Genomic DNA, 26713 nt, shown 5'->3' with positions numbered 1-26713 from the left:
TGCAGAGAAGTGTGTGTGGGGAAGCTCTGTGCCGGGCTGGACGTGCTGGAAGGGCCCAAGCGCGGCGCAGTGCAACACAGCAGGCTGGGGGTGTTTGCTGTGGCTTTCCTGGCTCTGTGTTCAGCCGCCTCTTTGTGTTCCCGGGAAAGCTGGAGGAGGGATGCTGTGAAGATGCTCTGGATGTAAGAAGGTAGGACTCTCCTAAACGGGGACATGGATCTGCTTTCTTTTCCACTCACAGTAGCTTCCCCATGTGGCAGTGGCATGTGCCTAAGTAGTTCATGGCTGCAAACCTCAGCCCTGTCTCTTCTCCAGTCCTTCCCAGTGCTTGCAGTGAGTTTGGGAACTAAGAGCTATTGCAAGGAAGCCTGGATGACTGCAAGCGTGCAATCCCATTAGTGTTCTCCATCGCTCTTTAGTGGCTCCCCTCGCACTGAGGATGTGGGCAAAGCCATATCCCACGCTGGGAAGCATCACTATTGCCTCTGCATGAGGCACAAAACTGCACGGAGCCCGGACAGAGCTGCTGGAGGTCTGCTTGCTGGGCTGTGCCTCCCTGAGACTTTTCTTTTATACTGGAATGGTGTCTGTGTGCCGTGGGGCCGGCAGCAGGGCCAGCCCCCCCAGCAAGGCTCTGGTGCTCGCGGTGCCCCGGAGGAGGGACCAGCTGCTCTTGGCTCAGCCCAGCCTGAGCATTGCGGCTTCCTGCCCGTGTGCGCAGCAACAGGGCCTCGGGCATCTGCCATCTGGTAAGAACCAGTGCCTTGCGTTCGCTGCCGCAGAAGCAGCTGGGAGATAAACAGCAAGTATCTGGCGTTTTCTGCAAAGAAAATTCCCAAAACAGCCTTGTGGCAATAAATGCCAACCCATGTTTTCATCGGAAGCTATGAATAAAAGAGGGCATTCCTAGCACAGGGAGCGCAAGGCAAGCAGAGCCACTGCTTAGGGACAACAGACTTCGCAGGTTATTTCTGCTCTTGGGAGTTTCAGAGCTTGTCATTTCAGGGTCACCCTTGTCCTGGCGGTGCAGCAGCCTAAACTGCCTCCCCATCTCCAAATACACCACAAATTCACTCTTTCCCCCCAACAACAGTTTAACCGGATGCTCTGAGTCAATATTTGCTTGCAAATTCTCAAATAAGAGGTGGTGCTGAAGGTCGTCGCTGGCGGGTAGGAGCGGTGAGCTGGACAAGAGACTGTTTGTCCCATGCAGAGCTATCAGCTGGGCTAAGGCAAGTACCAGCTCCAACACGGGCGCTAACAAGCTCAGGTAAGGGGCAAATGCGCTGGGATTTGGCAGTAAATGGGGGCTCCTCCAATGAGCAAGGCGTGCGTCTCTGGGAGGGGGTGAATCTGGCAGGGAGTTAAAGGCTGGGGATGATCAGGGAGGAAAGGGGCATTCGGGGTTGTGTGTAGCTGCAGGATTTAGGGTGAGGGAGGGGGAACGGAGCGGCTTCAAGTTTTGCTGCTGTCAACGGGAAGACAAGGGGCTGCAGCCCAGCTGCTCTAGGTCAAAGCAGGGACTGCTCCGAGAGCAGAAAGTGGCCCCAGGGATTAAGCATTACAGCAGCCATCCTGAGGCCCGGGCTTTGGACTTGGCAAGGAGGGTTTATATTAAGAAGATAGGTTTTTTTCTGCTTAAACAGGAAGAGTAGCCCGGTGAAGCAATGGCCAGGAAATGGGTGGGGTTTCATCTGGAAACCACCTTCCACTACGTGACCAGAGTGGGAGACGCTGGGTTTCCCAGCAAAGGGGGAAGGGGAGTGCTGGGAATGGGAGGACTCGCTATATTCCTGGACTAATTGCTGAGGAACTCCGCTCCAGTATTGCATTTCCCTCCTGCACAGTCCCTCCCAGACCACGCTTGCTGGTGCCTGCAGCCCCTCGGAGGCAGGTTCGTATCCCTTCTCCCGCGGGGCAGGGGCACAGCTGAGACCAGGTGCTGCTTCTCCCACCTCCGGCAAGACTCTGCCCATACCTCAGGGGTTTGCACGGGAAAGGGGCAGAGTCTCTTGCCTTCTCCCAGAGATATAGGGTGTTTGGGATCGATTAGGGAAATACCGCTCGCAATCCAGATTAATGAGGATGATGGGGTCAGTGACGCAGGTTTCCAAGCAGAGTAAATCCAGGAGAGCTTCATGTAGGAGCCAGGCTGTGGACACAGCTCTTCCTCAGTGCCGCCCCTGTTCGTCTCTGATTTCGCTGCCTTGGCGTTGGACCCAGGTGTCTTGTGTTGTTTCTTTGCATCATTGTTCACCTCCCTCCTTCTTTCTGCAAGCTCCTGCGCCAACCTGTTTGGCCAGGCTGATTGTTTTCTCCCTGTAGCCCTGAACAGGCTCAGCTTGCTGCTGCCAGGCAGCTGGGAGTCACCTCGGCTGGTCCTTCTGTCCCAGAAACATGGTGCTGCTCTGGGGTCTGGTGCTGCTCTGCCTGTCTGCTCTGCACAGCCATCTACGGGTAAGTCGTGTCCCTCCACGGCTATCTCGGGAGCATCTCTGGTGGGAGCACAGCCTTCGCCCCGGCCAGCCAAGGGCCAGGCGAGCGGGGTGGCAGTGCTGGGCCAGGCCACGTTCAGCCTCTGCGAGCGACTTCAGTGGGAGAAGCCCCGGAAGGCAGCGCAGCGGCTGACGTCGCATCTCTGCTGCGGGGTTAGCCTGTGCCCCCGGGCAGCAAGGTTTCTAGCCTCCCACTTCCCATCTGAAAACGACTGTGGGTATTCCCGCTTTTCAAGCAGATTTCTATAGTGAACCTCTGCAAACTTGGCTTCAATTGTTGACCTGCAGGGGTTAACAGGACATTATTTAATAACGTCCTTTTTTCCACTTTAAATCTGGATCCCCTTCAGCTCTGACTTTGCAGAACTGCACTGCTTACTCTCTAGAGGATACATGATTTTGTACACTTCTGACCTGGCCCCTTCTTAAACAAACACAGCATATGCAGTCTCTGCAGGCTCCTCTTCATTTCTGCCTCCCCTCGGTGGACCCCACTGCCTCTGTCACTGTGTCCCAAAGCCCTGCCCATGCCGTTGCGACGCGAGCACCTTGAGACTACTACAGCTGGGGTGGTGCCAGCCTCTGACCCAGCCCCACAGAAATGTGTTCGGAGTGGGGGAAAGCACAGTGACTTACGAAATTCAGAGGAAACTATCTGGGACTTTACTTTTTCCTTCCAGTTTCCTTTGACACATGCCCTTGAGCTGCAGCAACTCTTCTTAGACCAGGCCGTGGAGTTCAAGGTAAGCAATGACTGGTGCCCGTCCAGGGGGACTGAAGTTATGCTGTGGGATTGGCAATGGTTTTCCAGTTCCTCCTGAGCTAGGATGAGCCCAGGCAGTGCAATCTAGCAGTGCCAGGGGAATGAGAAAATCCATCTTTGTACAGCTGTTGGTCCCTGCCTCATCCTCCGCTGCTGCCGACACTGCGCTCCTTGCTCAGCCTGCAGTAACCGGGCAGCACATGGAGTAAATGTCAGTGGTGGAGGAGCACAGGGCCTGGCAGGTGGATAAGGGAAGATGAGGAAAACAACAAGCTATGAGAGAAAGAGGAAGAAAGGCTGGTGTCTGAGGCTACCCATAGAGCTTGGCTCTGACCACGCAGCGCTCAGAGGAAGGCATCCAGATGCTGGTGGGAACAGAGAGATCTGAGAAAAAATGGTTGTGCTTGAGACCATGCGTATGTGAGGACAATTGCAGTAGTGTTATAGGCTACAGCTTAGAAAACTGGAATATGAGGAGTATGGAGAGAAAAGGGACAGAATAAAACAGATACGGAAAGAGAAGAGAGCTGCCTGAAGGAGGATTAGAGCAGAAACAGATCAAGGCTGTGACAGCACTAGAGAGACCAATGCTTGAGGCAGATCTACAGTCCTAAAATATGTGAGAGGAGGAGGTGAAATCCAGGCTGAGGGTCATGGATCCATAAGCAGCGAAGGGATGGGACATGTGCTAAGAAGGGATTTTGGGCCCAGTTCTTGCCCCCAAAGCACACTTGTTGAATTCGCTTGCCTAGGGCAGGCCCTGAGGGCAAGTGGAGGAGGAACCACTGCGAGATCTTGGGATAAAAGACCTTCTGTTTTCCAAACTTGCCTAGGTGTTTTTAACCTCTGGGTTAAAAGGCAAGCAGGCAAATACACCACCGGGGTAAAGAAACTAGAGCATTTTGTCAAGTCAGTTTGTAGTATGCTTATTTCTATTATATGACTGAAAGGAAGGAGGTGCCAGCTGAGAAAATCCCAGTACAGTTACTGGTTCAGCACAACGTGCCCTGGCATATGATGCAAGCCTGGATGCCCTCTCCACACTAATGCTTCACAGATGTATTCAGGCACATCCACAGGCATACAAAGTTTGGAGACAGACTGGATGCTACAGGCTGCTTAACAGCCTCCTCTGAAGCACAAATCTTACCTAGGAGCCATTGTGATCAAAGGACAGGGCATGAATGCTTCCCTCTGCAGCCCACAGAGCAGCCAAAGCTCACGCCCGGGAGGGAGGGGGTTCTGGTTGCTGACCCAGGTTCCTCCCAGCAATCCCCAGCATTTAAAGACAGAGCCGGGGAGTTGTGCTGCTGCCTTTGCAGCAGCATGAATGAGGCCCAGTTGCCCTCTTCCTGTGCAAGTTGTCTGTGACTTCAGTAAAAGCATTAGGGAAGGCAGTGCCATACTCCTGCTTTCTCCGTGTTATCCTTCTTGTTTCTTCCCAGGACCTGGAAGGGGCTGGCACTGCACAACCGGACATACACACAGCAGATATCCCCTGTACTCTGCCAGAACGTGCTCCAACCCGGCTGAATGCCAAGGTGTTGGATCCTACCTCTGACACCTGGGAGGAGATCTATGGACCCACATCACCATTCACCACCACAGCCAGTACGAATGACTGGAGCCCAGAGGACTCTTCTGAAGAAGACGACGGGGGGGAAGATAAAAACTGTGATGTGACTTGGAAGAAAAGCCAGAGGCTAGCAAAAGGGTTGATGAAATTCAGCACTGATCTCCTCAGAGAGGTCCAGCTGGAGAGCAACAGTGCCAACGTGATCTTGTCTCCCCTCAGCATCACCCTCGCCTTGTCTCACCTGGCACTAGGTAACTTGCTAGTTACAAAAGCACCAGCTCCTGCCCTTCCCAGCACCCCCATTTGGAGGTACTAGGAGCTAATGTGCAAAATGCAGAGATTAAACACAGTACCTTTCCCTTAATTTTCCTCCTGTAGCTTTAATTACATTCTAGTACAATTGAAGCGGCCCTCAGCGTCCCACGTTGAGGCTCCTGTTCTCAGATTTCTGCAGCCTCTTTTGTAAGGCACAATGTGTCTCAGAAGGGAGGCAGCCAGAATAATGTCCCTGCTTTCCAGTACATAGGTATGAACTAACAGGAATCTGACTCCACTTTTTAGGAGCAGCAAATCAGACAGAGAAGCATTTGCTGGAGGCGATGCATCTAGCATCAGTGCCCTGTCTCCACCATGCACTGAGCAACGCGCGCAGAAGGCTCACCGAATCCTTGCTCAGAGCTGCTTCGCGTGTGTACCTGCAGAAAGGTGAGAGCTGGCAAAGGGGTGGCCTCCCCGCAGCAGAATCAAGCTCTCGCCAGGGAGACGTGGATTTTTTTTCCCCAAAGTGCTTCCCCTGGCAGCATCTGCCATGCACTGGCTGACTGAGCAATTTTTTTCAAGGACTGCTAACTTCATGTGGAATTCTTCCCCTTTACCAGGATTTAAGGTTAAAGAGAAGTTCCTGGAGGATTCAGAGAAATTCTACGGGGCAAAGCCTGTGACCCTTTCTGGGAACAGTGAGGATGACCTCATGGCCATAAACAAGTGGGTAGAGGAGGCAACTAATGGGCAAATACCCACCTTTCTACATGAGCTCCCTGGAAACACAGTGATGCTTTTGCTCAGTGCTATCCATTTCCATGGTGAGCTCCGCAGGTCTTACTTTTTAAGCCTGACCATCCCGAGGAATAGTTATGAATCTACTAGCTTTGCACAGACACCAGAGATGAATGGTGTCTTCTTTCATTGCTTCCTGCTAGTCAATCTGCTTGTTCTCTTCTTCCACATCTTCTGTTCCTCTTGCTTAGATTTCTTTATAGTATTGACTCCCAACTGTTTCACATGTGCTAAAAATGCTACTTGACAGCAGAGCCAGAATGTAGCAGGTGGATCCGGACGTATTTTTGCTTCCTAGTTCAGGCTCCCAGACAGCAGCACATCACTGCTCATCTTAACCAGGTCACACCCCACTCACTGCATGCCGACCACAGAGCCTGGAGGCAGCTTCTGTGGGTTTCTTTCTGACTAAAGCCCAGTGGTCTAGAACATTTTCCTCTTTTAATCCCCTGAGGGTCATGCAGAGAAACATAGACCAAACACTCTCAGAGACTTATTTTCTGGGTAAATTTGCAAATGTTTTGCTTGCTCTTGGAGCACTGTTTCACAGTACTCAGCACAAAGGCAACACACTTCATTTTTCAAAGCACTTCACAAACATCCATTACTTTATCTTCATAGCCTTCAGTAATCTCCCACGCTAAGGCATGAGGATTAATCCTGGTTTGCTTTGTTATTCCATAGTCCCTCTCTGGAAGATAAGAGCTTCCTGCTGTTAGGGTTTTTCCAGCTTTGGTACTAACTTCTCTTTGCTGTAATTTCTACTTGTCTCATCACTATCTGCCTTCTCTGAGAACTCATGATAGGAGGAGTGGTGTCTAGGCTGTTTCTGTTTTCCTGCCCACATTTAACTCTGTTGAATTTTCAACTTTTATGTTGCTAGGGTTTTGGAGGAATAAGTTTAATGCTAGCCTCACTGGGCCAGACACATTCCACCTTGACAATGATTTCATGGTCCCAGTTGAGATGATGAAAGCCCAGGAGTACCCCCTGAGCTGGTTTACACTGGAGTCCCAGGACGTTCAGGTAAGGCTCTAGTAGGTAGGAGTGCTCCTCTTGCTATTGCATTTCACTGAGTGCAACTATTCTCTCCCAAAACCAAATGACTTTTCACAGGGATAGTACACATAAAAAATTAATAAGCATCCTTTGTTTTTATTTCTAGCAAGAATGTTGAATCTTTGCTCTCAGTTTTGGGAAAACCATGAAGGGATATGAACTAAGTGGGGAAATAATGCCGTTTGTAAGCTCCAAGTTAAAGAGAAATGAGGAATATGGAAAACTTAATTCCCCCAATGTACAGTTGAATTCCTTCAGAATATGGCTACTGAAAGAGCGGGTACAATGTTTGTACACATTTTTTTCCCTGTGTTTCATCTTTATGATACTAAATACCAAAATCAGATGTTGCTATTCCAGCAAAACTTTCTTTCTCTGGAGAAATCAGACACCTCCTTCCCACCAGATTGTTTTCTTCCTATGGCTAGACTGGGTCTGTAATCGAATTAGGAAAAAAAAAATTAAAAGCATCACTTTCTGGACTCTATCCTTCTTCTTCTATAAATTATTCTGACTGGTTTTATTTCCAGGTGGCCAAGTTTGCCTTTAAGGGCAACATGAGTTTTGTGGCCATTGTACCAAACCAGTTTAGTTGGAATGTCTCTCATGTGCTGGAGAACTTCCCTTATGAACGACTACGCAGCCTTTTCCCCAAAGAAGTACCCACCACCGTGAAGATACCCAAATTAAAGGTGGACTGTCAGCTGGAACTCAACAAGGTTCTCAGTCAAATAGGTAAGACCTCTCCCTGGACTTGTGCAGAATAAGTGAATCTGATCAAACTATAGAGCATCTGTTCACTAACACTCGAAACTGCCATCCATGCTTTTAAAGCTGTGCTTCACAGCTTGTTCCAGATAACATCCAGAACCTTTCATCCCTTATTCCTCTCCTCCTCCTTCTTACTCTTTGATTGCTTAGCACCAAATGTCTTGCTGCAACAAGATGATGGTACATTGAAGGCAGCATTGACAGTTCCTCGTGATTTTTGAGTTCTTTCTATTGCCCTATTTCCTTGGCTCTCTATTTTATTTCTAGCCAAGACCAACTTCCTCCTGTGTGTCAACCTTTAATCTCTTTCTTTGTCATTTAACTTAGTGTCCGGGATGTATAAATTGTCAAGAGAGAGAATGCAGATCACAAAACCTGGAATTAAGAGAGGCTTACTGAAAAAACACTCTGCTGAGATCTGACTGTGCTCTGCATTTCCAGATGAAAATAAATTAACAGTATACTTGTTTCAAAGAAATCCTGAGAAACAACCTCCCTTCTAAAAGTGTTCCCAGCCTAGCAAGAAAGGGGCTTCACACTTGTTGTTGCCTTTTTAAGGAAGGGCTCAAGTATTTACAATACTGCCCTAAAGGAGGTGGACAAAGCATGTAAAAGCTGTTCTGTTTATGCTACTCCGAGCTTTTCATGCAGTGAAGGACTGGAGAATCTGGCCAGACTGCAGCTTTTGTTTCTGTTGCCTGCATGTTCTCTAGTTCTCCGAGTTGGACAACACATGTAGCAACAGGTTAGGGAATTGCTTCCTCCAGATAGCTTTGAGGAAAATCAGAGCTGGTGGCACTTAAGGTTAACTTTGCCTGATTTCTCCGTAGGCCTCCAGGAGTTGTTCACAAACCCAGATCTCCGGAAGATCACAGATGGACCTCTCTTTGTATCCAGTGTACAGCACCAATCTACATTGGAGCTTAAAGAAGATGGGGTGGAAGCATCTGCTGCTACCGGCACCATGCTGTCACGGTCACTCTCTGCCTTCAGGCTTGACCGGCCCTTTCTCTTCATTATCTTTGAGGAAGAAACAGGCATCCCACTTTTTATAGGCAGCATCCAGAACCCTAACCCCAATGCTGCTCCCCAGAGAAAAGAGCCACAGGACTCACCTGATGAAACAGAGGTCACTGAGTATCCTGTGCCCAAATAAGAGAGGAGCAGAGCCTAGGAGGTCTGGGACTGCTACCCACCTGACCCTTTGGACCAGCTAAGAGAGGCATCCTGTTGCTGGAGACCTCCCTCTAAGGCCATAGGAGGTGATCCCTTGCTTTTTCCTTTACAGATCCCTAAAGACCAAGCCTGGAATATCCCATTCCAGCCTTGACAAGCTTCTCCCGGCTGGGTTCCCCCTGCTGACCCTGAAAAGCATGCCTGGATTTCCCTTCCAGGGCTCTCAGTCCTAAAGGGAGGTTTCCTTGTCCCCAGACTCTAATAAGAGTCTTTATTAGACTCTTATTAGAGTCCCCCCATAGCCTGGAATCTTCATTAGCATCTGGCAGCTTGGACAACAGCCAGAGATATTATTATCGCCCTTCCCTCTGCGGTTCCTGTGAACATGCCTTCCTCAAAGTGTTCCTCTGAAAACTGTGTCTCTTTCTACCTATACAGAAAATGATCTCTGAATGAACTGGACTAGTAACCAGTTGTCTTCCCTGGGATCAGTCACAGCCACTTCCAAGCACAGGCTCTTTCCAAATATTCCTTTCTCCCACTCCTTGGCTATTGGGATCTGTTGTGGGAAGGTCTGCAGTAAGGGGACCCCCTTTGGAGCCCCATCTCTGGCCCTTTTCCTGGGAAACTCTAGGGTCTTGGGAAATGTTAGATTTTCAAGGCATATTTTATAAAGTATTTTTTAGTAATTTTTATGTTGGCAGAATAATAAAGAGTGAAGCAGAACACATTTGTTCTAGGCGTTGCATTGAAAGACCCAGCAGAGAAAGGATAAAGGCAACCAGCTTGACTGGCTGCAAAGATTAGGGGGAAAAAAAAAGTTTGGACCTGAAAGATGTAAAGATAGGAGGGGCTCTTGAGAAGGATCAGCTCTTTGGTGATCACAGAGGACAACAGGCGATGTGGGGTGAGAAGGCTAATCAGTAAAGACTCTCTAAAGATCAAGTCCAGGCAGCTTTGGCCATCAGCTGAAGAACGGGCAGGAAGCCCTTCAGAGCTGGCCTTGGGAAAAGGGCAGAATTCTTTGAATTAGGACATGAGCTCCACGGAATAGGGATTAGGAGGGTATTTAGCCTATGAACATCAGTGCATTGGCATATAGGGATGTAATCTTTCTGTGGGGCAAAAACCGACCCTTGCGGACACTAGGAGCACTAGGTGATTCAAAGGTGCTGATCTGGCATCTGCTGTCTGTGGCCTGTCCTCTTACTGGGATACTCTGGGTGAGCAGCACAATGCTGCGGACAGTTGTGATAGCTTCCAGGGGAGGCGTGGGCAGATTGTGCTGCCTCGAGCTGGACGTCGCTGCCCTTGCCCTGCTCTGGCAAATGGCAATGTCTGGTAACAGCTTCAGTTTTGTATGAGATGGGCACAGCTCCTTGGATCCTTGTTCTGATGTGCACATCTGGAATAAGCTACTGTGAACGAGTCTGGGGAACCTTCCATCCCACCAAGTGATCCATACACTTAAAAACATTAGTCTAACTCACCGCAGCCTGCCGTGCTGCAGCTATGTCTGTATAAAACAACTGCTGTCCATAGTAGATTCTGCTTTGGAACTTGCTCAGCTTCTGGGGAAAAAAACCACGGTGCTCTGTTTTTGCGAAATAACAGTTACAGAGCCCCAGGGCCATCCTTCTGGCAGTATTTTCCTGACTCGGGAAGTCTGCCTTCCCTCAAAGGAAGGCGCAGGATGCTTCTGGGAGCCTCCGTCCCTGAATAGTCTGCACCATCTGCTGGAATAAGGAGGACTGACTCACTAACCACGAATTTCGGGGGCAAAGGAGACTTTGGAGAAGAAAAAGTCCTGGCTCAAACCTGCAATTACACATTTCTTGCAGTCTAAAAGGGGAAAATGGCTAAAGATAATACCTACCCCAGTGACCGATGCAATGACACGTACCCTTCAAAAAGAGGGTGTAATTACAGGGCCATGTAATTTAACAAGTAAACCCACAAAAATGCAACCCTACTACAAGGGCATAGCTCTAGCCCACAGGGAACATTTGAGTTCATTTATTTATACAGAGTCGCTCCTAACATTCAAAAATACCATCCCACGCTTTAGGTAAGTCCTGCTTTGGCTACTGCAACCTCAGCTGTAATCTTCCCGAATTCCACTTCGTTGCGCTGCATCCTGTCCCAGATTTGAAACGCAAATCTTCCTTTTCTGCCTATGCCCTCCAGCTCCCCCTCTTCTATGAAGTTTTTTTCCCCCTCATTCTCAACTCCCTGAACAGCTTGGTTCTTATTTCCTATTTTCCTTTTTTTCTGCCTCCTCCTCTCCTCCTCCAAGTTATTCTTGTCAAACTATTAATTTCATCTTATTTGACAGTACAGCAGCCCTCCCTGACTGTGCTTTGCTCAACAAATTATCAGTTACACCAACCTTAAGACTCTTTTCACTCCAGTGACTCTCCAAAAGAGGCAGTTTGTAAAATGCAAAGTAATATTAATATCTCCGCTTGGGCATTTTCACTTCGCCTTGCTAAACCTTCATTTTGATTCAGCTCTATTCTGGAAAGACATGACAGGGCCCCTTGCTCTGTAACTTAATCTGCATCACTGGGTGAAAATATCAAATATTTCTCAATATCTTTAGGATTAGAAGTATTTTTTTCCTATTAAAGTAAATTCATACGGATGTCATACAGAACTTCCATAGCAAAAAGCCAAGCACTGTTCAGAGAGCACATGGCCTACTATCTTGAACCTAAATCAAAACAACAGTATCCATAAAATGTTGGTATTGATTTAAAAGAAGTGATTTAAACCCTTACATCTATTTAGAATAGTACAGCATGCTGTTTGAGGGATGCGCCCTACCTACAGGAATAAAGCTTGCTTTACATTATAATAATGCTCTATACAACTTTCACTAAGACTTAAACGGCTTAAAACCAAACCTTTTTTTAAACTGATCAGGTTTCAGGTTTCATTTGAAGATACAGATAAGATGTAAAAGCCCGTCCAATGGCTCTTCCATAAGGGCACATTAATTCCAAATATAACATATCAAAAAGAGAAGAAAAACATCAAAAGAACATACCACCACAGCTAACACCCCCACTCTTGGGCACATGGTGGAAGACTAACAAGTACAAACATCTTTCTGCAGATGACTTCTCACAAAACAAGCTGAGAAACAGTTGAGGGTAGAGCTGTTACTCTTCTTGTTTAGAGAGCGTCACCTTTGAAGCGCTGACTGATCAGACAGCAGACTCGCTGATTTGCTTTTCCTGCTTGCAAAAGCAGCGGCTTATGATTCTCCAAAAGCCATCTCTTCCTCTTAGCCGAGGGACTGTATAAGCTAAGGGAAAGTATGCATGAGTTACTGCTCCTAACCCGCTGGCAGCAAGGCTGGCGGCCCAAAAAAGAAGATGTCCCAAGACAAGCCTAGACTGGGGGCACCAACAGTACTGGCTACAATTTACTTTCAGCATTTCTAAGCAGACAAACCTAGACAGCCGCCCTGAATCGGGCCAGCTACAGGTCGCTGTAGCCCAGTATCCTTTCTCCACCAGGAGCCAGCAACAAATGACCAGGCAAAGCAAACAAGAAACGGAAAGGGAGAAACAACTGATCTCTGGTCACGTCTCCCAGCTCCCGAGCCAAAGGCTGCATCCGACCAGTACGTTAGCCTTCAGTGGACCTGTCTTCCACTATTTTTTTTCTAATCCCTTTATCCTTCATCTTCTGCAATATCTTGTTGAAATGAGTTTTATAAATTAAGACTTGTGAAAAATACACACTTTTGTTTTGCATTTGCTGATACTGATGGGTGCTCCCCTAGACTTTCCTGCTGTGAGCAGCAGTGCATAAGCACAGCCCCCTTCCCTTCTCCAGATGATTTATAGTTCTATAAACTCCTATACCATTCCCTTCCTTCATCTCTTTTACTAAGAGTCCTGGTCTTTTTAGTCTTTTTTTCTCCACTGAGGAGTTTAGGCCACTTATGTCAAGCACCTCTTTGTCACCGGCTAGACCCACTTCTGAGCAGCTTTCCCTTGACTACAACCGAATCCTGCTTTCACTGTAGAAGTGTCTCAGTTAAATCTTAAAATGCTGCTGTATAAATAGCGGTTAACAATACCTCTGGGACAGAAGACATTCCCTCGTGGGACATACGGCAAAACCGAGGGGATACAAGGCTTGCTCAAACACGGCAGGGAACAGCAGACCGACCGTTTGGCTCTCGGTCCTGTGTTTTAACTGCTAGACTGCCCTGATCACACCAAGCGCATTTATTTTGGAAACTGGGGTTAAAAAGTTAGTACGGATTCAGTGACAGGACCGCAGTCCCGAAAATGGGAGCAGAGCACTTTAAGAGAGCCCTGGGAAGCTGTAACCTGAAGCCTGCCGAAGGCTGGGCTGGGGCAGGCAGCAAAAAGCAGATGTGGCTGCACCAAAGCCGCACTGTCCCCAACTCGCTCCGGTGGGAACCGAGAGGAGCCCGAGGTAAGAGGCAGCCCCGGCTGCTTCCACTGACCTTTCTCAGCCCGTGGCAAGGGGAGCACCAGGAGGGCACAGGGATAAGACGGGGACCTGGCGGAGGACCTGGGAAAGGGGAAGAACGGGTCTTTTGCAGGTGTGGAGGGGTGAGACTGGAACCAAATGAAGGATCTTGCCCAAGGGCTGGGAGCCACCAGCATCCGAGGGCCCCTTGTTGCCGGCAGGGCAGAAGCGTGCTTGGGAGCTGGGGCAGTGTTTTGCCCTCCTAGCAACTGTGCTGCAGCTGGGAGGAGGCTTTTTCTTTGCAATGGTAACAATTTTGGTCAAGCTGAGTTGAATCTCCTAGATCTAGTGGCTGCAAGATGCTTCAAAAGTAGTTAGCACTATGGGATGGAGCAATCACAGAGAGCAAGTTTGAACTTTTGGATGATGTTTTATAGGACCTCTAGAATAAGAAGCATTTATAAATGATCTGAGACTTTTACCACCACAAATGGAAAGCAAAATATTTCACCTTGTACCTGCAGGGCTTTACAAATAGACAACTCCAAGGCAGAAAGTCTCTTCTCAGCTCATTTCTCTAAATATCTTCCTGACTGTAACATCACATGCTGCATGCTACTGTTCCTTCCCTTCTTTTTAAAGGCAGCTACAGATTTTAATATCATGCCTGAAACCATCCCACCTCTACTCCAACCAAATTCTTTTCTCTCTGCAGTTTTGGCTGCCTGCTCAGAGACACACAAATAGAATCCAGATGTTCAGGCCCATTCAAATGCAAAAGGCTTTGTCTTTCTAAAATGGAAATTGCTTTTTGGCAAATTCTGAGAAATATGAAGCTGGTGACAGTACTGGCAAAAACAATACAAATCTGGAAATGCAATCTCCGTTCAGATACTCCCAGGAGCTCAGTGTAGTTGGAAGCAGAGGTAGTGTTCAGCCTTTTTTTCAGAGGAAAGGCTACACTCCATGGAAAACTTTCATCTCCAAACTAGACCAGGCCAAACTTCTTCCACTCATCATGCAAGAGCACTGCTTGATGCAGGCATCCTCACAAAGCCCTATCAAAGATCTGCTTAACTTAGGCTCCTGCAGGGTTTCTGTCACCTCTGTTTCCGCATGCTGGCTATTCACTTTAAAACTATGCAATGAGATATGATCAGTCTCTACATCACATCCACTACCGTATCAAACATGTCAGTTTGTTCCAATACGATAAAATCTCTTGATATGCATCTTCTCTGCCAGAATAACTCATCTACTCAGAAGCTAGGGTAGCAGTAGGTTGCTAAAATCTCCACTGTGACACCTTTTTCTCTAAAGCGGGACTACCTCCAGAAGAAAAGGGTCTCAGCAGAAAAGCGAACAATGGGCTCCCTTTCACTGAAGTAAAACCTCTCCCTGAACAGGCTGGTTCCAGAGCTGTGGCTGTTGTAGCCACGTGGCTTTAAGTTGTATTTCTACCAACAGGCATGTTTTCTTTATAGCTGCAGTTAATCTGAAACACATGTTCTTTCTCCTGCCTCACTGGATGCCTGAATCACAGGGGTTAGTTAAATACAAACCTCTTCCTTTAATTTCTGGGACTCTATACAAACATTGCTTCAGCTCAGCCTCAGTGGCGTCTGTTCTCAGGGGCATGACACTTCTGCAGTAGCTCTCATTTACCCAGGGTGAAACTCTGGGTTACACACTGCCCTTTGCACCAGACAGATCTGTCTGGAAGGGCCACATATGCCAGTACACGAGTGATTAAAACTGGATTTCACAGAAGAACAGGCTTATCAGCTTTGGGGAGCTTGGTGCTTTTCTCCCTTGCCCCCTTTAGAAATGTTGAACAAGCCAAGCTCTGCCTTCCATGTCTTCTCTAGATCTGACCCAATGTTAGGTATTTACCTCTAGCCGCTTTCCTCACTCTCTTAAAAAAAGAGCTCTTCTACTGTTACTTTACCCAATTGTTCGTTAAATAAGAAGCAAAAGAGTCACACAGGTTGTATGGCCTTCCACGTACATGCAGACACAACAAACGTGGCAAAGTACAGCCTGAAGCAGGTAACTCATATAGCAGAGCAGTAGCCAGTTAGCTTTGTCTTCTGCTCCATTCAACACTATGGATTTGCTACCTTCTATAAATGCTGAAGTTTTGAATTTTAAGGTGTAAAGGTCAAAATATATGATTTAGGGCTTTTCTGGACCTTGGCACTCAGTACCTGCCAGCACCAGTGTGGACTGGGCCACACATCTGCTTTTGTGCTCAGGGTGCTTGCCCCATTCTCAGTGTAGTTGGGGCCAGGCTGGCTGAATACATCACGCTATACAAGAAGAAAACCCAGCTCAGATCAGGTGCATGTTTCAGATCATTGCCATGGTCAGGAAGGGCAAGAAGCAGCGTCATTGCAGTTACTGTCAAAACTAGTTACAGTGAGCAGTAGTGGCAGAGATATATTTGTTTCAGTTATTCAAACTCACTCTGTCATGTTGCTCTCTAGGTTCAGGCATGCAGATTCCAGTGGTTCTCCTCTTCCTGGGTCTCTTAATTGTCGCAGGTAGATGCCAGAACTCGGCTGCTGGGCAGGTGAGTAGGATATAACAGCAGAGAGCGAGGGAGAGATCATTGGAGCAGGAAAAATAATTTTATAAGTCTTATGGAAACATTAAGCACTGCCATCCTAAGTTACCAGGCTTTTATTTAGCAACGTAACAAGAGTAACTCCTGCTTCACCTAGATAAAACCACAGTAGCTACATGAGGGGATGACTGTGAGGCAGAAACAATGGATTCCAATCCAAACACTGCCTTCAACTTTACTGGGACACTTTAAAGTGAAGTCACTGTTCCTATTCTGTCTCCCTATCAGTAAGATTAAGGGAGTGTTTCTGTGGATCCTAAGAGAACATCTGTAGATTGCTTGCCTTTGAGATGTTTATCACATCTGTGTCTGCCTTTGTAAATAGCCAGTCTAAACAAAGCGCTTCCCTGTACCTGCCAGAACTCTGCCACCGCTGATGGAGGCAACGCAGGCGAAGTCGAAGAGGAGGATCCATTCTATAAGAGCCCCGTGAACAAGCTGGCAGCTGCAGTCTCCAACTTTGGCTACGACCTGTACCGGCAGCAATCTAGCAGAACAGCCACTGCCAATGTGCTACTGTCTCCATTCAGCCTGGCCACTGCACTTTCTGGTCTCTCACTTGGTGAGTTCCTGCCCCTTCTCCTCACATGCTGTTTGGCCTGAAAGGCCTTCCCTCATACTGTCATCCTGGTTGTTGGCAGGCGCTGGAGAGCGAACAGAAGATACGATTTCCCGTGCTCTCTTCTATGATCTGCTTAACAAAGCTGAAGTCCACGACACCTACAAGGACCTACTGACCAGTGTCACTGCACCAGAGAAGAGCCTGAAAAGCGCCTCTCGTATCATCTTGGAAAAAAGTAAAAGTCATTCCTCCCCTCTATCAAAATCTACCTAAATAACTAGCAGCAGATAGAACACAGTCGACAGATAACATCACAGTAACAGCTTGGGCTCTGACATCCCGCTGAGCCTGGAACCAGACAGCACATGGAATGCTGTTGCCGCTCCAGATAAAACCTGGAAAGTTTGTGTGCATATAAATAAATGAAATGATCAGGCTTATGTGCCAAAAGACACTGGAGACAGAGCAACTAGCATGCAGAAGGCCTCACAAAAGCTTGCTGTGAGGATTTTACTTGTGCTCTAGGTTTCCTGGCAGGTGTTGCTAACTCCCAGGAATCACAAACTGCATTTTCTACTTGTGATGATGTTCAGCTGTATCCCTTTGTTTAAATTCTTGCAGAACTATTCGAAATGTCTGTTTTCAGCATGCACTGAGTATCTGAGAAAGCTAAGAGCTGTATTTTGGCTAGTTAACTTGCTGGTTCCAAGAATCCAAGAAGTTGAGTAAGCTGCACTCAGAGAGCTGAAGAAGGAAGAAAGACCAATGTAGAAAAAGCTGTGTCCAAGCCTTCTGCTCTTATCTCCCATCTTTACTTTTCAGGAGAGGGTTTCCCCATACTCCAACATCACTGGCTGTAGGATTTGGATCCATTTCCTCCATGCACTTCAGTCATTTTCCTTCAAAGCAAGTGTCTATACACACAGCCACAGATCTGTTTTATGAGAGAACTGCTGCTAGGCCTGTGATTGCATGCCACTGCCTTCAGATCATTCTGATATGAGAGCTAGCTGCAATATTGATCTTTTTGTTCCCCAGGACTGAGGGTGAAGTCTGGTTTTCACAGTCAGCTGGAGAAGTCCTACAAAATGCGGCTGAGGTCACTCAGTGGCAATTCCCAATTAGATCTCCAAGAGATCAACAACTGGGTACGGCAGCAGACAAAGGGAAGGATTCTGCGGTTCATGAAGGACATGCCCACAGATGTCAGCATCCTCCTTGCTGGGGCTGCTCACTTCAAGGGTAAGAACCTTGCGTACTTTGTTATGGACAGGGTCTATTAAGCATGTGTTAGAAGAGATGTGATTGTGCTGCCCCAAAGCAAAAGAGTGCAAAGAGTGCCAAAGAGACAAAATATCAGAAGAATGTCTTTGAATACATGGTATGAAATATTTGCTCAATAAACTACAGGAAATGCATGCTACCTGAACATGAAATAGTTCTTGAAAAAGGAATTATTACTGTTAGAAAGCTGAGTCTTGAGCTGTTTGCAGTAAAAGACGAGAGAAGAAAGTTCAAGCTTGTAAAACTCAATGGCAAGAGAGAGAATACTATCACTTAGGGAAGGCACAGCTGTAAAGACTGTACTGAGCCTTAGTACCACTGCAGAGGGAATGGAGGGAGATACTAGAGAGCTGTTCTAGAACATGCTATAATCTAGTATCTACACAAGTGGGTGTCCTGGAGAGTTATCACTTAGAGACAGCAAGCAAAACACAGAGGGTGGGGAGAGAAGCACTTAGTGTGCATTGACACAATTGTTACCCTTTAAAATAGTTTTGTAATTACATAAGTAGACATCAGCTTCCCAACTGCTACTCCACCCATACACTGGCTTGATTTATTTCCCATTTAGCCAATTCTCAGATGGAAAGGAGGGGCCTAAGAGTGGCAATAGATCAATAGGTCCAATCAGTCTATTTCCATCTCTACCATTATTCAGTTATGCCGCAGCTCTTAAAGCACAAATACTGCACACATAAAGCACAAGCTTACTCGACCACAGACACCTCCCTGTTTTCGTATGCTATTATTCCAGAAGATCCTCCGTTTTATTTTTTAAAAAACAGGGACATGGGGAACCAAGTTTGACGCCAAGAAGACTGCCCTGAAGGACTTCCATCTGGATGAGGACAGAATTGTGAAGGTGTCCATGATGTCAGACCCCAAAGCCATACTGCGATATGGTTTTGACTCAGAACTCAACTGCAAGGTCAGAGAGCAAATATTGCACAAGATCTCCTAACCCTACTGGAGAACAGGCTTAGCTACACTTGTAAACCCATTCCAGAAGAAAGCCCTGCTCTTCCCATCAGACTAGCTTTGTGATCCCTGACTTTGAAAGGCAGTGTCTTGATTCTTCTTAGAATATTCTACTTTTTCAATGACCATTTGACAAGCAGAGTCCTACTCACCTGCACTGCTCTACCTAAAGCTGGCAAGAAGGGCAGGGCACACTCCCCAAAACTTTTCAATCTCTACCTCTTTCAACAAATCTTTCACTGTAGCATGAGCTCAGAAGAAGGTGTTCCAGCTGAGAATCCCCCAAAGCAATACTGCAGCTCACTACAGGATTCAACAGGTGAGAGATAGCATTTGCCATGTAATAGCAGAGAGGGTGCAGCAGTGGTTGATGAAAGGCTGGCCACCAAAGGGGTCGGGAAACATAATGTATAATAAAAGCAAACAGGGGAGAAGACAAGATATGCAGCTGGAATGGCTGACCAGGCAGTCAAGTTTCAGGCCTGGGTCTGGTACTGGGAGGGTAAAACCTGTTTACTATGGGTATGATCCTTTCTTATTTATGACTGGCCTTCCAGATTGCCCAGCTGCCACTGACAGGGGGAGTCAGTGCCACGTTCTTCCTGCCTATGAAGGTGACTCAGAATATGACTCTGATTGAGGAGAGTCTCACTTCAGAATTTGTCCACGATGTAGACAAGGAGCTGAAGACAGTCCACGCTGTGTTGAGCTTGCCCAAACTAAGGCTGAACTACGAAGAGGCACTTGGCAACACTCTAAAGGAGACAAGTAAGTACATCAACTCCCTCTACAGACTACCAGGGCTCAAAGCAGTAGGCAAGCTGCTTCCTGCTCTCAGAAAATATGAAGTTGGTGGGTTATTAGTTAGGTTCTGCTGTCAGTGTGTAGAGACTTCACTGGCAACTAAACCTCCTTCCTCCAAGACCCCTTAACTTTTTATCAGATCTTTCCACAGAATTTTTACAATCTTTCTGAGATTAAGAGAGAGAAGCTCAGCACAAACAGATGTAAGGTTCTCCTCCCTGTTACCAGCAATAAGCTCAGCCTGAGCAGCTATGAGCCTTCCTGGATCACAGCATTGGCAGTACCACTCCCTCAACCCACATCTATGTTTTTAGCTAATGGAATTCTCTTTCTTCCCTCCAGGGCTCCAGTCACTTTTCACATCACCTGATTTTACCAAGATTTCTGCCAAGCCGATTAAGCTATCTCATGTGCAACACAAGGCAATTCTGGAGCTTAACGAAGATGGTGAAAGAACCACACCAAACCCCGAGGTGAATGCTGCTCGTCTGACCTTCCCCATAGAGTATCACGTGGACAGACCTTTTCTTCTTGTGCTGCGAGATGATGCCACTGGAACCCTGCTCTTTATTGGCAAGATTCTAGACCCCAGGAGCATTTAGATCCCTTCACAGTAGTCTGCAATGGTGGGGCCCAAACAGAAAGGGTGGTATTGCAAGGGATACTGGCTCCCTGCTCTGCTGCACAAAGACATAACTTGCAAATCTTATGCCTTCATGCTGCAATAAAAGAGCTTTTGCCATCAATCTCAGTGAGCCCCAGTATTCTCCCTTGAAACATTGTCCTGGTTATGTCATGTGCCTTCACACCCCCATTTTCCCCAGATTGAGCCATAGCACAGGCTCATGTCCTGTATGCAAACCTTAGTCTGGTATATACTGTATTTTCCCCTCTCCTGTCTTCCAAGCTGAAGCCAGTTCTGTTCATACTGAATTCCTCCTCACTCACAGGTCTGCTCTGGCAGCCCTCCAAGTTCTGAAGTATCTCCTTTGTACAGCTTGTACGTTTGTGCTTCCCAGCCTGCACCCTCATCCATTCCAACCTTTGTGCTGGTAAGAATGAAAGCGCTGACTGGTAGGCAAATGCTTCATAGTGTTAGAAACAAAAAGCAGCGTGGTCTGGATAACTTCTTGTTCAAGATCAGCAGGCTGCCACCCACGGGAGATTCACACGTCTAGAAACACACACATACAGGTATCTCAAATGTTTCCTTCTAATGCACACACAGAAATTCTACAACAGCATCCATTTCCACTATACCACACACAGACCCCTCATATTAGAACTGGTCATTTTATTTACAACAGCCTCACTAAAGAGCATTTCAGAGTTCACTCAAGTTGTTCTTATGCACAATTTTCCAGCTTGTACTACATGACTGCCTTACCACATGAAGCTTAGCTCTGATGAAAGATCAGCATTGCAGCTTCCTTTGATAGGGAAGTCTAAGTCCTCTGAAGGATGCTTCTGGGAAGTTCTAATAGACAGGTCTTCATCTCTTTTAGTTCCTGGATCTGAGTACTCTGAGGACCACAGTGCACTGACAAAATCTCCTCTGCTCTTTGAATTGTGCTCAGAGCTTCAGAAACAGCAAATCTGAAATAGGAAAAGAGTAAGAACAGAATATATGAGGTACTGAATTCAGCTCCCTTAACTTCCCCAACCTGCAACCTCTCCCCAACAAAACACTAAACCTGTTCATGGTTATACATCCTACCTTCCACTGTCTTTCAGCACCAGGCAAATACTATGCACTTTAGTTGCAAAGAGAGGATGGAGAAAAAAGGTAAGCAAATGGACAAAACTTAAGACACCGAGTATAAGTAATCACTACTGCCTCTCTGCAGCTCCCACTGAAAATTCAGACAGTTGAAACAAAGATGTTGTTAGAAGATTTGCAGAAATACTTGGAAGATTCTCTTGCCCAGAAAGGGGCCAAAGAAGAGCAAGGTGTTTTTAATTCCTCTTTTAAAAAGATGTCATCAATATTGTACAGCTGAGGTATAAACACCCATGGGTGACTCGCTGCCAGAATAAAACAATAGGACAGGGAATAAACAGCGCCAGAGAGTAAAAAGGACAGACAGGCACAAGGCAGAGAAATGGGTCCAAAGAGAGAGATCATAAGATAGAAGTGAACCTCACTGGTCCACTTAATGAACTTGCACTTGACAAAGGGACAACTTTTGTACCTGTGCCAGACTGCCCAGGAGGCTTGGGACACACCCTGGAAAGTGTCAAGGACCACCTGCCACGATACTGTGTCAGACACACAGGAGTGGTGCAGGAAAGAGACGGAGAATGAAGGCAAATTTACCCATTGAAGAGAATTTGTGCCAGCTTGAAGAGTTCGTGACCCATTTCTACACTTGATGGCCCATGATGCATTTCCACTATCCGAATACTGCTCTGCAGGTGCCTGGCTGCTTCCTGCCACTTCCCTGATGGAAGAACAACAAAAAAAAACCAAAATGCAAAAAAAAAAAGCAATAAATAAATCCTTTCTAGAACTACTGCCACCCAAAGAATTTGACAGCATTATTTACAACATGATGAACTATGTCCACAGCATTATTGGGAGGCTGCTGTCCTCAGACCAAGGACAGAGAAACTAGAAGGACATGAGATCACACTGTTGTTCCTTGGCTGCTGGGAAGGCAGTTTTGGCTAAAGCAGTCTTCCCAAGAGTCCTGCTGTCAAAACTGGAGAAAGGCAGCAGGAGAAGTGAAAAAGCTAGCCAGGGAATCATTGCCCCATAACCTTCATGTTAAATTCACAGGCCAGAAAACTAAAGACAATCTTAAGGGAGAAGATAATACCATACCAAGAGTAGCGTAGACCTGTGCCAGATGATCCTCCATCTCTCCCATCAGCAAATGCTCTGGAGACAGGAAGTTTCGAGCATCTACCTGACACTTCAGGAGCATTTTGATAGCCTGATCTACAAAACAAGGTATAAATTCATCTTACTGGCCATTCTCCAGCTTGCCATGATCCAATCTCATCGTTGCATCTTACACAATTAGATTTGGACTTAGTTACGATTTCATATCTACTTCCTCTGCAGCCCTGCTTATTCTAATGCAGCTGGATACAGTCCAGAAAAACAAGGTCTGGGAACATATTATTCCAACATTACCCTGAGTTCTTTCAGTCACTATGGAACAGTGTGTGACCTAGATTAACACCCAGATCAGTGGTATAAAAAAACTAAAGCTCAGCTCCCAGGGGACTGCAGGCTTCATGACAGAAGACCTTAATTTCATAGACAACAGTGCCATCTCATGGCTGGGACCAGGTCTCCCAATATGTCCTCATTAGCTGCTGACCTTAATGCAGAAAATTGAGCCTTACCACTCTTGTTGTCACTTAGCAGTTTTAATGCTTGCTTGATTTGTTGCCGAAGGTCCCATAAGCACTGTGACAGGCTCTCTCTGCTGACCGAGAGTGCACAAGCTCCATTGGAACAACAAAGTGTGTCTTCCCCCTGTGGAAGTCACCCATGCCATCATTCCTGCTCAAGTTCAACTCAAGGCTTATTTTCCATCTCCATATCTGTATTATGTTACAGAGCTGCTACATCGTTCCTTAGATACATTTGTTAAATAAAGAGACTTGTTCATAAACTGCTATTAGATTGTTCGAATTTTAGGAGAAACTTCCAGGAACAGTTATGATAACATTAAGATTAGGCCAAAAAAGGGTCATGAGGTACACAACCAATGTTCATATAAAATACACACTCTTGCTTTCTTCCTTCAAAAAAATGACTTTCCCTATTTAACTCATGCTAGATGCTGTTTTCATTTACATTCTGTGAACTGCAGATAACGTAACTCCCACTGCATACAGCCCCCTATAGGTACATCCTGTGTTTTAGACTCTGGGCCTCCATTTTTGTTTCCTAAACACCCCCACTACCCCAATCCACAGCCCTGATACTCAGGGTTTCTTTCATCAAGTTCAGAGGAATTTTAACTCCTTGTTAAAGGCAGTGTTTTCCCTATAATGCTGGAAGATTGACATACAAGAACATTCCAAGGAAGCTGCTAGAGAGCAATAAGATACTGCCTTGATTCTGCAGGGGTTTTTGCCTTCAGAGCAGAGGTCATGGACTCAGATCTTTAACTGTGACTTTCCCAGAGACCCAAATGTTACACACCCTGATATGGTTATACAGTTATAATTAAAGAATAATTACCTGCATTGAAGCCCGGCAGCTAGGGCAGCAGAATGAGTTTCTCAAGGACACCACACTCTTGACATCAGACTCTCTCTCTTCAAGGCATGCCTGACAGCGACACTCGAAAAAATACTGCCTGAGAAGCTGCTGTCTCTCAGTAACCATCATTCTACATCTATGAGGCCCTGCAAAAGGAGGACAAGGATATAAAGGGCTGAACAGGTACAGTTCCTAACAACAGACTAAAATCTATCCTCATCATGACCGAGACTACATATACCATCTTTTGGAGAGGATGCAACTGGAGACTGTGAAAGCAGAACAGTGGGCTCTGAAGATAAGGACTTGTTCTGATATCTCTGATTAAGGCTTATATGTATGCACGAACTCTAGCAACATTACACTTGAAATTACTATGCTATTAGCAATCAGTCTGCATGACAAGTAGAAGTGAAAGGATGCCTGCATCTTGAGACAAATACAGAGTTAAAACTCACCATAGCAATGAAAAATCTCTTGGCCCCTTGGGATTGGCTGTGATGCCCTGACAGTGGCAGCTGTCCCACTAAATGACACGCTGGTATTGGGACTGCAGGAATGGTTCAGAAGGCTGAGGACAGGAAAGAAGGCTGTCGCCAGGCGCACAGGCCTCTTATTCACAACAGCACCATCTCCGGACCCTAAAGACAGAGGAAAAACAAATGTGTTCAGAAGGAAGGCTCAGTGACTCACCAAACTTAATGCAATGGGCACTGTTTCCAATCACAGACATCAGTAGGAAAGTTCCTGGCATATTGCTATAATGAAAAATAGCTGAATACCATCTAAATGTGCCCCAAAGGTAAGGACAGGCAGGCGGGAACAAGCCATCAAATTTTAAGAAAAACAAGTAGTCGTTCCCATCAGCACTGGGAGCTTTCCACAACTGCTAGTTCAGTCTCTCTACTTCACACAAACTAAATGAGGAAGGATAAGAGGAAAGGGCTTAAAGTGTTTATCTTACCCAACTCTTGCATTACAGTGATCGCTTGTGCATTACATTGCAGCTGCAACACATGCCTCAGCATTGCTTCTGCCATAATCTTCAACCCTGGAGACAGTTCATCAGACCTATTTTCACATGTTTCTGGTTTGGACCACTCCTCAGATGATTCCTGATTCAAGACAGCAGCCTCTAGACCAACTTCTTGTAGTTTTTTGCATATAGCTACTACGCTCAGCAGGCAAAGGAACTTATGTTCAGGGCTATGCTTCTCAGTATGTGGCAAAAGGTTGAACACAGCTTGGTAAGAACTCTGGTACTGACCACTGTCATTACAGCCAGGGATCAGAGGCTCTGCCTTCCCAGGGATACCAGCTCTGGTATCTGGTGCTTCACTGAGATGCTTACATCTTGCCTCGGGGTTATGAAGGTCCTTGTCATCATCATGGGACTGCTCCACCAGCCTTCTGACCTCTGCAAATCCTGCCCGCAGAACAGTCCTTAAGGCAACGTGGCAGAAGACCCCTAACGTGAGAAGCAGTGCTCCCAAGGAGCACTCTGTCCTGTGGTACTGTTCCCATGCCAGATCTGCACAGTTCTGGCTGCAGTACTTTGCATAACTACACCCACTGCAGGGCACAGAGGCTAGGAGCTGCTTCAGACAACGGTGACAATAAAGATCTGCATTAGTGACCTGAGTGTCCCACACAGTTTCATTGCTGTCAGGCAACAGAAGACTCTCCCCTGGGCAGAGAACACTTACAAAGGCCTCCTCTTTCAACAGGTTCTGTCCCGGCAAAATATCCTGAGAGGCCACCAAATGCCGTCCTCTCTCTAAATCAAAATTCAAGCTCAGAGATGAAGATGCACCTGAAATACTGTCATTCTCTTCCCAGATCTCCAGCTCTCTTTGAACAGCACCATGTGTTTCTAGTGTAGGCTCTGGACAGTTCTCTTTCTCATGTACTTTATTCTTCAGTTGACTTATCTTTTTTAGCAGGGCCTGGTGTGCAGCACTAGTCATAGTCTGATCCACAGCAATTTTATTCTCCACTGCACTGAGGGCCTCTGCTGCATCCTGTAACCTCCCCAAACACAGCAGACATTCAGCTTTCCGCAGCAAGACCTTGGGCAGCAGCCTATCTGGATAGCCATGACCCTGAGCCCTCGCAATATCTTCCAAACAAACCTAGAAAAAAAGATGAGGCCTTTAAAATGTACTTGAAAACCAGCTGAGACTCGTGCTCTTTTTATCACATCAAAGATTCAACACATTTTACTTAAGATCACGTTGACCAGCAGATTCCCTGTCCATAGCCAATCTGTTGGCCACATAAAGAATCACAACGCAGAACAAGGAGAAAGAAAGCAGAAAGTGTTCAGAAATAGCTCCACAATGATAGAAGTTTTAAGTATAGCTACAAAAACACATCTGATCTATACTCTGTAGTGCTAATACCCAAATAGTCGTTATCGTGGGGTTCCTAGAAGCACTCGCGTCAAGCCCTATGTGCAAACACTACATGGCAATGCTCCAGCTGCTGCTTGGGCTCTCCTTTGGCCTATCCCCCCCCCAGCTAGGCAGAAGGCCCCAGGCCACATGCTGGGCACGCAGGCTTGCTCCCAGGCAGCCAGGAGCCGGGAAGCCTCGCTGCCACAGGGCTCAGCACCTCTGCTCGCCCACGCCGCTTACCTCAAAGTGTCCAAGGTGGAAGAGGGCCGCGGAGCGGTTGGCAAAGCACACGGATACGTCGGGGCTGCCAGGACGCTCATGGGATGCTGCCTGCGCAGACCAGAGAGACGCTGCCTCACCGGGGACCCCCCCTCACCGGGGCCCCTGCACCAGGAGCTGACCTGAGGCCTCCCTTACTGGCACCCCCTCACTGGGGCCTGAACTGGGGCCCCCCCTCATAAGGGGGCGACCCTGGACCCCCCTCAACTGG

General features: G+C 47.0%; 3 protein-coding genes across 5 annotated transcripts in view; 2 read left to right on the top strand and 1 right to left on the bottom strand.

Moving 5' to 3' along the window:
- The first annotated feature begins 1051 nt into the window (after positions 1-1051).
- On the top strand, positions 1052-9527 carry SERPINF2 (serpin family F member 2). Of its 3 annotated transcripts, XM_064523308.1 has the most exons (10): positions 1052-1270; positions 1848-1894; positions 2326-2457; positions 3176-3238; positions 4704-5085; positions 5396-5539; positions 5713-5916; positions 6774-6916; positions 7480-7684; positions 8551-9527. In XM_064523308.1, exons 3-10 carry the CDS (start codon positions 2398-2400, stop codon positions 8874-8876), a joined length of 1527 nt encoding a protein of 508 aa, XP_064379378.1. In that variant the 5' UTR covers positions 1052-1270; positions 1848-1894; positions 2326-2397; the 3' UTR covers positions 8877-9527. The 3 variants fall into 3 exon arrangements, with proteins under 3 accessions (XP_064379378.1, XP_025961442.2, XP_064379379.1); XM_026105657.2 differs by lacking the exon at positions 1848-1894; XM_064523309.1 differs by lacking the exons at positions 1052-1270; positions 1848-1894 and adding an exon at positions 1918-2223.
- Positions 9528-13188: 3661 nt separating this feature from the next.
- SERPINF1 (serpin family F member 1) lies at positions 13189-20351 on the top strand. The gene is made up of 8 exons (XM_026105655.2): positions 13189-13354; positions 15838-15923; positions 16338-16539; positions 16619-16774; positions 17578-17781; positions 18609-18751; positions 19359-19569; positions 19948-20351. Exons 1-8 carry the CDS (start codon positions 13204-13206, stop codon positions 20205-20207), a joined length of 1413 nt encoding a protein of 470 aa, XP_025961440.2. The 5' UTR covers positions 13189-13203; the 3' UTR covers positions 20208-20351.
- A 531-nt stretch (positions 20352-20882) lies between these two features.
- SMYD4 (SET and MYND domain containing 4) overlaps positions 20883-26713 on the bottom strand; it is a 6503-nt gene continuing 672 nt past the window's right edge. Inside the window, exons 3-10 of the mRNA XM_064523306.1 lie at positions 26464-26553; positions 24792-25959; positions 24286-24468; positions 23807-23973; positions 22960-23092; positions 22430-22546; positions 21923-22046; positions 20883-21201 (exon numbers count right to left, since the gene is read on the bottom strand). Of these exons, the coding sequence (XP_064379376.1) occupies positions 21051-21201; positions 21923-22046; positions 22430-22546; positions 22960-23092; positions 23807-23973; positions 24286-24468; positions 24792-25959; positions 26464-26553 (2133 nt within the window). The 3' untranslated portion in view covers positions 20883-21050. The remainder of the gene's footprint in view (positions 21202-21922; positions 22047-22429; positions 22547-22959; positions 23093-23806; positions 23974-24285; positions 24469-24791; positions 25960-26463; positions 26554-26713) is intronic.

This window comes from Dromaius novaehollandiae, chromosome 19 (assembly GCF_036370855.1).
Source record: "Dromaius novaehollandiae isolate bDroNov1 chromosome 19, bDroNov1.hap1, whole genome shotgun sequence".
Classification (NCBI taxonomy): Eukaryota; Metazoa; Chordata; class Aves; order Casuariiformes; family Dromaiidae; genus Dromaius; species Dromaius novaehollandiae.
This window is presented reverse-complemented; position numbering and strand designations above follow the sequence as displayed.

Bases quoted from the DNA above. Each gene is read 5' to 3' on its own strand.
- SERPINF2 (XM_026105657.2), top strand. From the start codon at position 2,398: ATGGTGCTGCTCTGGGGTCTGGTGCTGCTCTGCCTGTCTGCTCTGCAC. The intron at 5,086-5,395 runs GTAACTTGCTAG...TCCACTTTTTAG, and splicing joins CTTGTCTCACCTGGCACTAG to GAGCAGCAAATCAGACAGAG. The intron at 7,685-8,550 runs GTAAGACCTCTC...ATTTCTCCGTAG, and splicing joins CAAGGTTCTCAGTCAAATAG to GCCTCCAGGAGTTGTTCACA.
- SERPINF1 (XM_026105655.2), top strand. From the start codon at position 13,204: ATGGGAGCAGAGCACTTTAAGAGAGCCCTGGGAAGCTGTAACCTGAAG. The intron at 16,540-16,618 runs GTGAGTTCCTGC...GGTTGTTGGCAG, and splicing joins ACTTTCTGGTCTCTCACTTG to GCGCTGGAGAGCGAACAGAA. The intron at 16,775-17,577 runs GTAAAAGTCATT...TTTGTTCCCCAG, and splicing joins TCGTATCATCTTGGAAAAAA to GACTGAGGGTGAAGTCTGGT.